Here is a 14,646-nt window from a genome sequence, read left to right on the forward strand (position 1 = left end):
TGGCTCAGCAGTTCCTGGGGGCCCACGGCAGGTTGGGAGGCTGGGCAGGAGGGTCCAGCACTAGCCTCAAATGCTTCCACGCACCATGATACATCACTTGGGCTGAAGCAGTTGGATTGACACTGCCCACCAGGGGAGGAGCCAGACTTTGGGAAGGGAGCCTGCTGCCCTGGAGAGAGAGCCTCAGAAGGCAGAGGGCACTTAGTGAGCATGGGGTGGGAGGGATCCTTATTTAGAGCCCATTCCCCCTCCCTCCGGCCCTAGCCACCTCCCAGCTCCGCTGGCCTGCAACCCCAGGAAGAACCACAGCAACTCCGAGTTGCCGCCCAGGCCCCCACCCGCCTCGAGCCTGTGTGTCCCCCACCCACCTCGAGCTTGTGCATCCCGGCAGAAAGCCTGAGGGTCATTTTTTGTGTGTCCTCCAAATGCCAGCGGAGCTGTTAGGGGAGGCTGGGCGGACTAGCCCAGGGCCACACGCAGGAGATGAAAGATCCTGTGGGGATGCAAGTGTTGGCTGCAAACCAGGACGCAGTCTTTTATTGGGGGTGCATTGCTTACCAAGGAGTCATCTGGCCACCAGTAAGCTTCAGGGCCGCCTGAGGGCCTCCGACTGAAAGGAAGCCCTGCCTTGAGTGGAGTGGGCTGCTCCCTGGGAGGTGGGGCACTGTCAGGGAAGCAGAGTCTGAAAGACAGGGGAGCACTTAGGTTAATCGTGTACAGGCTGTCTCTACATTGAGTGCTGCATGTCCATTAAGAGACGGCACCTCGAAGCCCCGGGTGTGGTCACGGGATGAAAGCACACCGTTTCTAGCCCCTAATTCCCAGACACAGGTGAACACGTAAGAGACAGTGAGGTTTGTTTATTTAGCCCTTTATTTACGGCCCATGAGTTCTTTCGTGTCCTCTCTGGTCCGATGTTCGGGCAGGGATGCCAGTTCCCGCTCTTCTGACACCCTCTATCCCAGATGACGGACAGGACAGTCTGCCGCCCCTGTGAGGGGACTGTCCCCACACTCAGACGGGACTCCCCTGGGCGGCCAGGAGACACACCAGGCTTGGAGAAAAGACCTCTGAGCCTCGGTGTCCAAGGCAGGACACGCCTCTACTCGTTGACCTCTTCCTCGTCATCCTCAAAAGCTTCCTCGCCCTCATCGGCCGTGGCGTCCTGGTACTGCTGGTACTCGGACACCAGGTCGTTCATGTTGCTCTCAGCCTCGGTGAACTCCATCTCGTCCATGCCCTCGCCTGTGAACCAGTGCAGGAAGGCCTTGCGCCGGAACATGGCCGAGAACTGCTCCGAGATGCGCTTGAACAGTTCCTGGATGGCTGTGCTGTTGCCAATGAAGGTGGCCGACATCTTCAAGCCCCGGGGTGGGATGTCACACACGGCCACCTTCACGTTGTTGGGGATCCACTCCACGAAGTAGCTGCTGTTCTTGTTCTGGATGGCCAGCATCTGCTCATCCACCTCCTTCATGGACATGGGGCCCCGGAACACGGCAGCCACGGTCAGGTAGCGGCCGTGGCGCGGGTCACAGGCGGCCATCATGTTCTTGGCGTCGAACATCTGCTGGGTGAGCTCGGGGACGGTCAGCGCCCGGTACTGCTGGCTGCCGCGAGCGGTAAGTGGGGCGAAGCCAGGCATGAAGAAGTGCAGGCGTGGGAAGGGCACCATGTTCACGGCCAGCTTGCGCAGGTCAGCATTGAGCTGGCCCGGGAAGCGCAGGGAGGTGGTTACGCCACTCATGGTGGCCGACACCAGGTGGTTGAGGTCTCCATAGGTGGGGGTGGTCAGTTTCAGGGTGCGGAAGCAGATGTCGTACAGCGCTTCATTGTCGATGCAGTACGTCTCGTCTGTGTTCTCCACCAGCTGGTGCACGGACAGCGTGGCGTTGTAGGGCTCCACCACCGTGTCCGACACCTTGGGCGAGGGCATCACGCTGAAGGTGTTCATGATGCGGTCAGGGTACTCCTCGCGGATCTTGCTGATGAGGAGGGTCCCCATCCCAGACCCGGTGCCACCGCCCAGCGAGTGGGTCAGCTGGAAGCCCTGCAGGCAGTCGCAGTGCTCACACTCCTTCCGCACCACGTCCAGGACAGAGTCCACCAGCTCAGCGCCCTCTGTGTAGTGGCCCTTGGCCCAGTTGTTGCCGGCGCCAGTCTGTCCTGGGGTCAAGCAAGAGAGGAGACGTGATTCAAACAGGGCTACAGGGATTGCCATGAGGGGGCCGTTAAGACAAGTCATGAAGCGAATAAATAACAGAGTGAGAGGTGGGCCCCAGGCCCCCAGCACTGCTGGAGCACAGGAGGGTGGCTGGCCACTTCAGACAGGGAAATCTGCCAATTTTAAGATGTACTCACGTTCTGAGTTGGTAATTCCATTCTTACTCTTAAAAAGATAATTCTCCCGCAAAGTAAAAGACAAAGGGAACAAAAAGTATAAATTAAGAAAACAAACTTCTTTCCCCTATCCTTTGGGCTCTCTTGAATTTTGAACTAGGTACAAATACTTCCTTTTCAAAACAGTAATATGTTCCCTCGTTAATGGGGCCCCTGGTTCATCATCATCAGGAACTATATTTTTTCCATTAGTTCATTTATCCAAGTGTGAACATCAAATATTGCCAGACTGAGACAAGGTTTGGCATCCATATTATTCCTTATTCTTTGTTTTTACATATATATCAACAAACATTGAGAAATCTTATTCGCATAAACATGTAAATAGAATTAACTGTATTCTAACAATTTCATTCAATTATTTGATCGTCAGAGTTAAATGCCAAAAACTAAATACTGATCTACACCATCAGAAAGTATTTTTAACCACCTTTCAGCCCCAAAGTCAAGTTTCTGGAAAGCAGAATTAGAAACACCTGACTTGCATCAATAACTTTCCTTCTGCAGCAGGAAGATTCCAAAAGGCTTTGCACCGAGATTTATCTGATGTTCTTTCACTGAAAGGCTCTTCGTGTGGTCTGATTACTTCAAAAGGTTGGAAAATTTGAAATCTTTATTCCAACACAACGTTGCCAGTATGACTTTTAATGAAATGTTTCAAATATATTTTTGTCACACTTTAGGCTGCAGATTTAGCTCATTCAGATAATGAAAACTATTGGCGATGTAGCCTAATTGGCAAGGCAGCCCTGTTACCAGGTGGATAATCGAGATTGCACCTGTGTGGGTGCTCAGTCGCTCAGTCATATCCAACTCTCTGCAGCCCCATGGGCTGTAACCTGCCATGCTCCTCTGCCCATGGAATTTTCCAGGCAAGAATACTGGAGTGGGTTGCCATCTTCACCTCCAGGGGATTCTTCCCAACCCAGGGATTGAACCAACGTCTCTTGCATCTCCTGCATTGGCAGGGGAATTCTTTACCACTAGTACCACCTGGGAAGCACAAGTGCACCTACTTTCTGTCAGAAAAACATGCTTTAGTCTTCAACTCAAATCAATATGTTAATATGCATTTTAAGGGACATTAGAGAAACCATCAAGAACTGAATTCTAGAGCACATGGTAAGGTACATTACAAAAAGCAATAAAAAAGTAAATGATGCACAGACCTATGTAATGACAAGTTAAAAAGATAAGGCACTGCTGTTTCCTGTTCATTGGTAAGAAGGCAGTGTGGGATGCAGCTGAAAAACCCAGCTGTAGAGGAAGCCAGAAAGGCTGTTTTAAGTAGTATATTTCTTTAGTATGTGGGTATTTCAAATCTGGTTTTGAAAAGAATCATGTATTATAAAAAATGAAAAAATAGATCCATCAGCTTCTTTATCAAAGTTTCCCTACATATGGAACAAAAGAGATGCGGTGGTCCCGTGGCTGAAGGATGAGGGGGCAGGGCATTTGGCTATGTCAGGTGGGCTCAGAAAACAAGAGGACCCGAGAGGTCAAGGCATTGCTGGCACTGCACTGTGCCTACCTCTCCCCCTTACACCAAAGACATTACCCTGATTTCTACACCTGCTGGTGGCAACAATTCACCACCATCCCACCCCCACCCCCATGCCAGGGGCCAGCGTGAGGAACTCCGCCCATGGCAAGGGTCATGAGGAAGGAGGCTTGGCGTATGCAAAGGCGTGATCAAGCCTCAGGAAACCCCCTGTTCCCGAGCATCTACCCCAAAACCAGAGTCTGTTTTATGCTCTCCCCCATAACCGTTTCTCTTGGAGAAGGAGTAAACGTGCAGCTCCAAGGCAATAAAAATTCCTGGGCGTGACAAGAGTGTTTCAGCTTACGGACTCCTCTGAAGGTTATCTAGCCCGCCTGTATAGGTTCGTCAGGCCACGTGATTGTTTACAGCTTCCCAATCTGAGAGGCACGAGATGTTTTAGACTTACTAAAGGCAAATTCTTTTGGGGAGTTGGAAATTATTAGTATAGTGGGTTGGTTAGGAATTATATTGGTGAAGGGTTTTTCATTTGTTGTGTCAATAATTGCTGCTAATTCCCTCCCCTGGGTGGGACAAGGATGTCTCAGGTCAAACCTCTCTGCTGACAGACTAGCTTATGTGACAGGATTACCCATACTCCTGCCACATGATTGTTTACTACCTCTTAACCATAAACAGCCAGAGAGTTTTGGAGTATTTTGAGAGTCTTAATTAGCATAGGGCTTTTCTTATTGTTGAGTCAATGATTGCCGCCAGGCCTCCATATCCTTAGGCACCTGGGAATATATTAATCAATGTATTTGGAATATAGAAAAGGAAATATAGTAGTTTTTGATGTTAGCAATACTAGACTTTTTGAGTTAATGGATTTTCTCTTTTGTAATAGATCACTGTCCTTTGTTATAAATCTCTGTGTCCTTGCTATGTAAAAATGTAACTTTATCACTATCTTAAGACTAAACAGATCTTAAGGGGAGCATTGGTGAAAGGATTTTCATTTGTTGGGCTGATGTTTACTGCTAAATCCCCATGTTCCCTGAATATAACTAACATATAGGAGAAATAAGTATTAACCTTTAAGCATATAGGAGAAATAAGTATTACCTTTAAGATTAATCATGTTAACCTTGGGTTAAATAGATTCCTTTCTTGATTGTAACTCACTACACCCTCACCCTATAGTAATGTAACTTTATTTGGAGGGTGGTGCCTGGTTTAAGAAAAAACACCCTTGGAAAAAATAAGTTTTTTGGTTATCAGAAAGAAAGGATCATAAAATGTCAGCAGGTCTCACTCATGGCCAGAAGATGATGTAATATCCCTAAGACCTTTTTTTTTATACATTTATGTGAAGCACCTGATTTTGATAAAGGTCAGGACTGCTGACCCCCGCGTGACTCTGTATTCATCCCTATATGTAACAAAAGGTATATAAGCAAACTCAAAAATAAAGAAATCGGATCAGTTTCCAGAAAGACTGATTCCCCCATGTCGCTTCTTTCTTGCTCCCATTTCTCTGGCTGAATTCCCATCTAGATTCAGCCTCCTTTTCTCCACTAATTCTCCTACTACACTATTCATTTCTAATCTCTCTATATCTGTAATTAAATATGTATTTTTCCAAGGACGCCGACGCCATCCCCACCTTCGAATTCCCTGGATCCACCGGGGCTGGACCCCGGCACCCCCACGCACTGATGGGGAAAACAGAGCTGGGGGTGGTGACACAGCGGGACGGACCATGGAGACCCTTCCAGCACCACAGCAGAAGGCAGGCACTGGGCACTTGGGGGCGGGGCCCACTCAGGACACCCCTGGAACCTACAGTTACCCCCAGGGGCCGGCCTCAGACCCGGAAGGAATCCTAGCTCAAACGTCTTTGGATCTTCCACAGCTAAGTTCAGTGGTGCAAAGTGCAAGTCTGTAAAACAAGAACCACTGAAATGCTGTGACTCTTCAATAAGTTTAAGAGGTACTGGCTTTAAGTGATTAAACATCTAAAGTCCTACAAATACATAAGGACGATGATAGCCTCTAGGAAGACTCAGGCAAAGGATGCGGGAGTGGACGCAAGTGACAAATACGCAGCGTATTCCTCATGGGGCAGATGCACACTAACCTACGGAGATTCAACGCCTCCCATGAAGCTGACGGAGCTCAAGAGCTTGGAAACACAGTGATGACGGGAGTCTGGGGCAAGGCCCCCCACACACTAGAGCTGCTGCGGATGTGGGGGGGACAGGCCTCCACAGAGGGCAAGTTGGCAACATGGATTACAGTTGGTCCCACAGGCTCAGAACGCGTAGAATGACACGTGGACGAGACTCACCAGATGACAGTTTGTAAGAGTGAAGAGAAGAGGGAACCACCTAAATACTGCGAGCGAAGTGACATCACCAAGGCTAGTGAGCCCGGGCTGAGAGGGACAGACTCTGGAGGGCGGCCCCGCCTCCTACAAGGAGCACAGCCCCTCAGAGGTGCCTCCCCCAGGAGGTGACTGCATTCTTGCTCACCAACATTGCCTCTCCACAGTGAAACCTGGCTGGGTGCCTTCTTGTATGAGGCTGGAGTACCGTCATGTCCTGCCTAGGCCCCCAAGACTCTGCCATCTCCCCCTGCAAGCCAGCACACAAGCCAGCTTCCCACCTGGAGCTGGGGTAGAACTGATGCCCCTTCAGAGCTGCCCCGAGGACAAGGACTGAAACCACGTGGAAACAATGACCGGGGGGCAGTGGGGACTCAAGGTGATACACAGCCATGGTCAGTGGAGTCCCTCGGCCTGGACCCTCTGCTGCCTCCAGCTTACACAGTCCCTTGGTCTCCTGGGTGTTTACAGAGTGATCAGATGTGAAGTTTTCTCTGCCTTCAACCAAGAGGAGGAAGCTGGAGGCTTCTGAAAATATTTTGCCACTGTCTCATAGCAACAGACGTTCCCAGTTAAATATTTGGGGGTCAGGAGTTGAACGTCTTCTGCAATCAGAGGTTGGGACATTAACCAGCAGCTCGATTGTAGAAGCGATGCTGCAGTGATCCCGGAGGCCTCAGAGCCCAGCCCTGGTTCACCCCCAGCTCACACAGGGTGTGGGTTAAGTCTTGGGGCTCCAGGCTCTTTGACTCCCTTCCAGCCCTGAATCTGGGAGAGAAAGTTATATGTACAGAGAAGCCTGAGGTCCGCCTTCCTAGAGCTTTGCTCTGTCCCACAAAATTCTCTCCACTAACAGGCATAGCTACCATGCAACCAGCAGTTTGTTAAGAAAAAGGTGTGGCTTTCTAAAGCATAAACTCAAATGCAGAGAACTTTCACTTTTAAAATTATAGTTACTTCAAGTCAGTGTTTTTTTAAATCATTTCAAACTGTATCTGAATATGGAATGACACGTTTTAAAAAATTCACCCACCCTGAAGGCAATGGAGTGAAACTATAGTTTTCACCTACTGTGAATCCGCAGGCAACTCAGACTCTTTTATTAAGTGGATAATGACTTAAAAACAATTGTTGAGCCAACAGCACACACAATGCGTTCAGACATGCTGGTCCTCTCAGTTCTTCATGGCCAAACATGTTATTTTCTTAGTTAAAAATAGTGTCAACTGTTAAAAACCACTCTTGGAGCTATTTTGTATAGGTAGTCTTCATTCCCCTAATCTGGTAGATATCTTTTAAGGCTGTAAGCACTGCTGTGAGCACTTTCTGCAGTGACATTGAACAGGGCATAGCTAGATGTATTTGAGCTGTGCCCTGTCCAATGTGGTGGCCACCAGCCACACTTGGCTACTGAGCACTGGAAATGTGTGGAGTACAACTGAGGAAGTAGACTGATTTTATTTAACTTTAATTAAATTTAAATAGCCACACATAGCTAGTGGTGACCATGTTGGTGGCAGGATCTAGAAGCACCTCTGCTTGGGAACAATTACCAAAAGTCTAGTCTAGGAAAAGATAAAGAATGTAAATGTCCCCACTTGTGGACTATAAAAGTATTGGTAATTTAGATTTTTTTTGCCATAATAAAAGGGGCACCAGAACCTTTTGTCCTGGTCTATCTGAAATATCAAAGGTGACAAAAACCCTTGAACAAATTACTAGAAGCTTCAGCTGTTCCACTGCTTGTGCAGGTTGCCATGGTGATGGGGAAGCAGATGATACCTCGAGGTCTTTCATATGTCATGAGCACGTACCTTGCTGAATCACCTCTATAACAGGTCACAGAGCCTGAGTCCAATCCGAGGGAATCAATTTATGTACCAATAAGATCTTCCAAGATTCTGCCTTGACTCCCCAAAACCATGGCTCCAAAGTGATGGAGGCTGGTCACATTAACAGTGCCACTTCATTTCATTTTATATAATTTTCTTTAGGAGTCTGCAGAGGAACAGGTGCTATAATCATGTTCTGGGTGAAGAAATAGGAAAGGAAGATTTGCCCAAACCTGATAAAACAATTCATATGGAACTAGCTTTCGGAAAGAAAGCAGAACAGCCTATAGACAACGGAAAAAGAAACACAACAGAACAGCCTATAGACAATGAAAAAAGAAACACAGGTATAAACACACTGACGACCAACATAGGAACCACAGACAAATTATTATCGTCTTTTTATGCTAGTAATTTATGAGTGGGAAAAAGAAGTTAATGTCTAAACTGTTTCGAAATCAAGAATTATTACTAGTAAGCATCTCATTCAGAGAAGGTGATGGCACCCCACTCCAGTACTCTTGCCTGGAAAATCCCATGGATGGAGGAGCCTGGTGGGCTGCAGTCCATGGGGTTGCTAAGACTCGGATATGACTGAGCGACTTCACTTTCACTTTTCACTTTCATGCACTGGAGAAGGAAATGGCAACCCACTCCAGTGTTCTTGCCTGGAGAATCCCAGGGACGGGGGAGCCTAGTGGGCTGCCGCTATGGGGTCGCACAGAGTCGGACACAACTGAAGCGACTTAGCAGCAAGCATCTCATTTAGAGAATCAAAGGTTACTTTCCTTCAAGAGGCTGCCTTGTGATGAGGCTGGCGACTGTTGATTTCCCTTCTAAGCTTTTCTATGCCATGTGATATTTTTAATCTTGCACACAAATTAGCTGGATGTTTAGAAAATAAAAAAGAGGAAGAAGAAAGCAGGAAAGACGGAACCTACCGAAGATGAAGTTGTCAGGCCGGAAGAGCTGCCCAAAAGGCCCAGACCTCACGCTGTCCATGGTGCCCGGCTCCAAGTCCACCAGGGCAGCCCTGGGCACGTACTTCTGAGCTGGAAAAGAACAGAGCCCACCCTTGAGAGTCAGTCTCTGGTTCCTGGGACAACACACTTCCCCAGAGCAAGTCCCACCAGCACAGCCGCCTGCGAAGTACAAAGCAGGCTTTCTTAGGGTCACAGAGTCTCAGCCCTGGGGGAGGGGAGCCTCAGAAAACACAATCCACCCTGGACTTGTCCGGGTGAGGAAGCCAGCCCAAGTACAGGGCACAGGAAGTTCCCGGAAAAGGCAGGATGAGAAGCGAGGTCTCTGGACTTCCTGTCGCCTGAATTTCCCAGTCCTCCTTTGTGTACAGTTCAACTTTTTAGTTCCACAGAAATAACCCATACCTGTTGCAGTGAGCAGCCATGCTGCCAGGACTCCTCTCTCCCTCACACGCATGTGAACCCACAAACAGGTCTGCGCACCTGTTTCAGATGTGTCCACGGCTGTTTCCTGGGGGACTGTCTCATTTATGGACAAGTGAGCATGTGCTCATGCCAACCGGCAAGAAAGGTTCCTTGAGGGTGGGGTCACAAGGACTGCACCGGGAACTGTTCTGCTACAACTCCTGTTCTGCTACTCACACAACCAGGCTGAAGAGAGGGTGGCCTGAGGGTGACCAGCAAGTGCCATATATACTGGCCTTTTCTCAGTGCCATCCAGAAATCTCATCACTCATGCCCTGCTCTTCCAGACCTTTTGTCATACCTGCTTAATGAATAAAACCCCATGGTTTACATGTCCTGCTCTTCCCAGCTCTCCGGTGAATGACCAGCAGTGACTCTAAAGAAAGCGTGATTATCTCTGAGGCTGGGGACACAGGTGGGTATATTGAGGGGCAGCACCTGTCACTTCCTGGGTGTTCTTTGAACTTCTTCCTTTTGTGTTTGTTCTGTGAATGTCATGTATCACTTTTACAATAAACATTGTTACAAAAATAAAGTACATAAGTAACCAGGATACCTATGAAGGTCCCCAGGACAGGGCTGGTACTATTCTTAAACCTGGATAAACCACAGCCTGGAGTGATTAACTAAACTCGGCCAGACAAAGACCTGTCCGTCTGGAGGTCCATCTTCCAGTGGGCGTAAAGTCTTTCCGGAGGTCTGCAAAGGGCTGGAACAATCTTTTGAGGTAGTGTTTTTCAAATTTTTAGCCAAAAATCTTCATTAGGAAAGAAATTTAAAACCGGGGGAAAAAAAAAAAAAGAGCCGGACATGCTAAGCTGATTTCACAGCACTAACAGGTCAGGTTCAAGAGCTCAGACCAGGAGAGGCCAAGAGCCTGTTTGAAATCAACCGACGGCGGATTTCCCGCCCCAGGGGGAGCGAGGGAGGAGCCGGGCGCCGGGCTACATCCGGGAGGATTTTTCCAGCGCGAACCACCCACGCGCCGGGGGGCCCGCGGGTGGGGGCAGGGGATGGCAAGGGTCCCACAGGGCGGTGCCGGGGTCCCAGAGAGGGATGGACGGGGGGATGGCGGGGTCCGGGGGGTAAGGCGGGGTCGGGGGGGGGATGGCGGATCGCGCCACTCACAAGAGGACTCGTTGTAGTAGACGTTGATTCTCTCCAGTTGGAGCGCAGAGTCACCCACGTAGCCTCCGGCCGGGTCGATGCCATGTTCATCGCTTATCACTTCCCAAAACTAGCAAAGGGCGGGGCGGGGGACAGACGGTCAGCTAGGGTCCCCCAGGGCCGGCCCGGCGGGCGGGGCGCGGGGAGCGGCCGCCAGATTCCAGGCGCGCTTGAGCCGCTCCGGGGCCTCGGGGACGGGGAGCGGGGGAGAGTCCCCGTGACGCCCCCTCGGCCGCACGTGTCCCGCGTGGCCCCGGCCCGAGGGCTTGGCGGGGGGGAACGCCCACCCACCTTGGTGCCGATCTGGTTCCCGCACTGGCCAGCCTGGATATGCACGATCTCCCTCATGGCCGCTCAGCGCTCGCTGCTCTGACGGTGCGGCGACTGCTGCCCGGGCGTTCGGGTCCCCCACCCGGCGCCGGCCGCCCCTCCCCGGCCCTCCCCCGGCCGCCCGGGCCAATGGCCGGGCCCGCCCCCACCCCCAGGCCGCGCCCCCTCTGCCCAGCCGTCCGGGCGCCCTGCCCACACCCGGCGTCCCCCAGGCACCCGGTCCGCGCGCTCTTTCCTAAATCCCGGGCCAGACCAGGTCCTCCCCTCCCGCCCCCGTTCCCCCTGGCCCCTCCGTCGCCGCCTCGACTCCGGGCCCCATCCGGGGGTGCGCCTCCATCCGCTCGTCCCCGCCTCCTCTCGCCGCCCCCAGACCTCCCCCCGCCCCAGGCACCCCGCCCCAGGCACCCCGCCCCAGGCACCCCGCCCCAGGCACCCCGCCCCAGGCACCCCGCCCCTGCGCGCCCTCGGGCGGTCCTCCCCGGGCCGCCTCCACCCTGCGCGGTCCCAGAGGGAGAGCTGACCAGCGAACAGTGGAGGGATGCCGGCCCGGAGGCCGGGCGGGGAAAGAGCGGGTTCCTGGGGCGCCCATCCGAGCGGGCGGGCGGGGAAGCGAAAGACAATTTCCCCCCAGTGCTCCCGGGTTCGCTACGCCCCCCAGAGGGGGAACGGAGACTCCCCGCGCTTCGGTCCCGCGGAGCCGACTAGGGAGGCGCGCCTGCACGGAGCCGCCGGCGTGGGTCCCAGGACCGCAAGGTCCACGCGCGCCGCGGGTTCAACCCCAGCGGGTGGAAAGGCCGGGGGACTCGGGAGTGGATCTTTTCGGGGTGACTGACCCTTGCGCTCCGACTCAGCCGTGGGCACGAGTCCTTACGTCCCCGGCCTACTGCTTCTCTGTCTTGAAATACAGGTGCCCTTCAGTTCTGACGAGTCCGAACTGTTCGTGATGGAGTCAGGTTATAGTGAAAACATGGCTAAACCTGAAAATGGAGACACACACACACTTACACACACGCCCTGCACAGCCTAGCAGCCTCTCTCTCCTGCGTCTGGAAGGAAAGCCTCCCCTACCCCCCCACCCCCCCACCCCACCCCCATTCCCTCACCCTCCTCGCCCCTGAGTCCTGCGTGGGGACAGGCACGAAGCTGGAGGACAGAGGAAGTGTCAGTCTTAGAGAGATCCGGTGACCCCTCTCTCCCCGGGGCCACGGAGCGTCGGGGATTCCCTGCGGAATGATCTCAGCTCCCCCTGGCCTAGGGACTGGCCTGCTGTGCGAAGCGTGGTTCCCTGTTCCTTTGCTGACAAGGTGGCAAGGTGCAGCGGGACCCCTCTGCCATGTTTGCCCACAGCCCCTTCAGCGGGGAAAGGCTTCACTCCTCAGCTGCTGGCATCAGGGTCCTGGGCCCCCACCCTCCCTGGTCCTTGCCCCCAGGGACTTTCACCCCAGCAGCCTGGACCCCTAGGCTTCTAGGGCTTCCTCTCTGACTGACACCCAGAACTCTCCAGGCCACTCCTGTGGGGAACCCAGCTGCCCAGGCGGCTCACAGGTATTCTGAACCACAAATGCCTCTGGTGTGCCAGGCAGGCATGAGTCAGAGTCACTTGTAGGGGTGAGTTAGGCTCTCTGGAGCAGCAGCCCCCTTCCAGATGGCCTTGTGTGGCGAGAAGGAATGACCACTTTTCTGTGAGTCAGGGTGACTTGGATCTCAGCCCCAGCTCTGTTTCCAGTTAGCTGTGTTACCTCAAGTCCTCTGGCCGTGTCTGTAAAGGAGAGCTTGTCCTGGGGGGTCTGAGCCCTGTGACATTCCATCTGAGTATGCCCACTTTCCCTGTGAACACTTCAGGTGAGAAGACTGGAGTCTTGGGGCTCCATTCACCCCCTCCCCAAGGCCAAGTGGAAATGCCCTGTGAAGAGGAAGTGACTCTCCTGTCATTAGAACCAGCGGTTTCCTTTTAGGTACATGAAAACTTGGGGACAGTCCTAATGTGCATGGTTTGAAAAAGGGAGACAACTGGAAAATTTTTCTTCTGGAGTTTTTCAAATATTCCCAGTTTCAGGGATCAGTTTCTTTAACCTCAGGATCCCTGCCCTGCTATCCTTGACCTCCAACCAGCCCCTGCAGTTCTGCTTCTCTGCCTTTCTGTAGATCCCCACTCATCTCTACACAGGGCACCTGGGGAAGCTTAGGTGTGGGGGGCATAGCTCCCCAGGCTCCCGTCAGAGCCCAGGATGACCCAGCACCTGCCCTTACTAGGCCTGTGTATTGTGGTTGCTGAGTTTCATGACTGACTCTGGGGAAACGCTCCCTTTATCAAAACTGGTGCAGAGTCTGGTGCAGGCAAGGGCCCGTCACCCCTAGAAGAATCTCTCCTCAGCTCTAGTCACTCAGTCCCTGTGAATCAAGCCCCTTCGTGGTTTAAAGGAAATGACCACCTTGTCAAGCTCGTCCTTTGGGTGGAATTTCAGTTCGAGGTTTTCACCGGAGCCAGAGAGAAAGTGTCAGCCTGGCTTTGAGGACACTGCTGTCACATGGATTCAATGGGAAGAGGCTGATTTCCTGGAGTTTCTGATGGACACTCCCTGCTGACCCATATGTCAGCCTGCCACCTGCACCACAAGGGGGGCGGGGGAGTGACCAGGGCTCAGTGCTGGCAGCTTGGGTACTGCACTTCTGGAATCTGCACGACAACCAGGCAAGGTGGGACGGAGAGGCTGCCACTGTGGTTGAGGCCGCCCCTAACGTGGACGGGCCAGAGCAAGGGCACACTCAGGCCACAGACCCAGCAGCTGCCAGTGAGGATGCAGGAGCCATAGAGCCTGTTATTAAGAGAAGGCATCTTCCTGTCTGCAGTGCTGGCTTCTCTGAGTTTGTATCACCAGTGGTGGGGATGGGGGCAACCCCCCCACAGCTGTCCCTAGGCCACATTCCATGTCACAGTCACCAGTGGGAGGAGGAAGGGCCCTGAAGCAGGTTCAGGAATTTGGGGCAGGGAATGAGTCCTGAGGTCCCCATGTGCCAACAGTTGCATGAGTCCCGAGAGCCCGGAGTGGGAGGGGTGATGCCCAGGGCCAGATCTGGACAGAGTTCTGGGTCCTTGCCTCCTGTCTGCTCGCCTTCCACCCTCAGCCTCTCACCACGTGGGCTGAGGACCCAGGGCCACTGTCCCAGCCCTGGGACAGGTCTCACTGCTCCCCGCCTGGGTCTGAAATGCACAGTAACAGGGGAGGTGGGATCCATCCTTTCCATGTGCTGAGGAGTCCCTGGGGAAAGACCTTGAAGAGGCCAGGCTCAGGGCCAGGCTGCTGATGGCCACCTGTGACCTGATTTTCTGCTAAAAGCTCAGGTTTTGACAAGTTTTATGACATGGGACCATGTCACATATGTGACATGACGCTTGACAGACAGGATGGTTCTTGGGGCAGATCCTTCCCAGCTCGATCCTATGACTGATCAACTCCCATCCTAGCTTACATCAGACAAAACCCAGTTCACCTAAAATGCAATCTGATTGTACGAGTCATCTGTTTTTAAGGAAGAAGTGACCATGTATCTAGGAAGTGCACAATGAAGAAGAAATTCATGTGTAAAACCTGAGTCTAGTAAATC

At 52.5% G+C, this 14,646-nt stretch overlaps 1 protein-coding gene across 1 annotated transcript; it reads right to left on the minus strand.

The window, feature by feature from the left end:
• Positions 1 to 845: 845 nt before the first annotated feature.
• On the minus strand, positions 846 to 11,155 carry TUBB6 (tubulin beta 6 class V). Its single transcript, XM_040264601.1, has 4 exons — positions 11,002 to 11,155; positions 10,672 to 10,780; positions 9,040 to 9,150; positions 846 to 2,166 (listed from the first exon to the last, which is right to left on the minus strand). Exons 1-4 carry the CDS (start codon positions 11,056 to 11,058, stop codon positions 1,103 to 1,105), a joined length of 1,341 nt encoding a protein of 446 aa, XP_040120535.1. The 5' UTR covers positions 11,059 to 11,155; the 3' UTR covers positions 846 to 1,102.
• Between the last annotated feature and the right edge of the window lie 3,491 nt (positions 11,156 to 14,646).

Source organism: Oryx dammah, unplaced genomic scaffold (assembly GCF_014754425.2).
Source record: "Oryx dammah isolate SB20612 unplaced genomic scaffold, SCBI_Odam_1.1 HiC_scaffold_22, whole genome shotgun sequence".
Lineage (NCBI taxonomy): Eukaryota > Metazoa > Chordata > Mammalia > Artiodactyla > Bovidae > Oryx > Oryx dammah.

Excerpts from the sequence above, each read along its gene's own strand:
- TUBB6 (XM_040264601.1), bottom strand. The coding sequence starts at position 11,058 with ATGAGGGAGATCGTGCATATCCAGGCTGGCCAGTGCGGGAACCAGATC. Across the intron at positions 10,781-11,001 it reads GGAACCAGATCGGCACCAAG|TTTTGGGAAGTGATAAGCGA; the intron begins GTGGGTGGGCGT and ends GCCCTTTGCTAG. Across the intron at positions 2,167-9,039 it reads GCCTGACAACTTCATCTTCG|GACAGACTGGCGCCGGCAAC; the intron begins GTAGGTTCCGTC and ends GCTTGACCCCAG.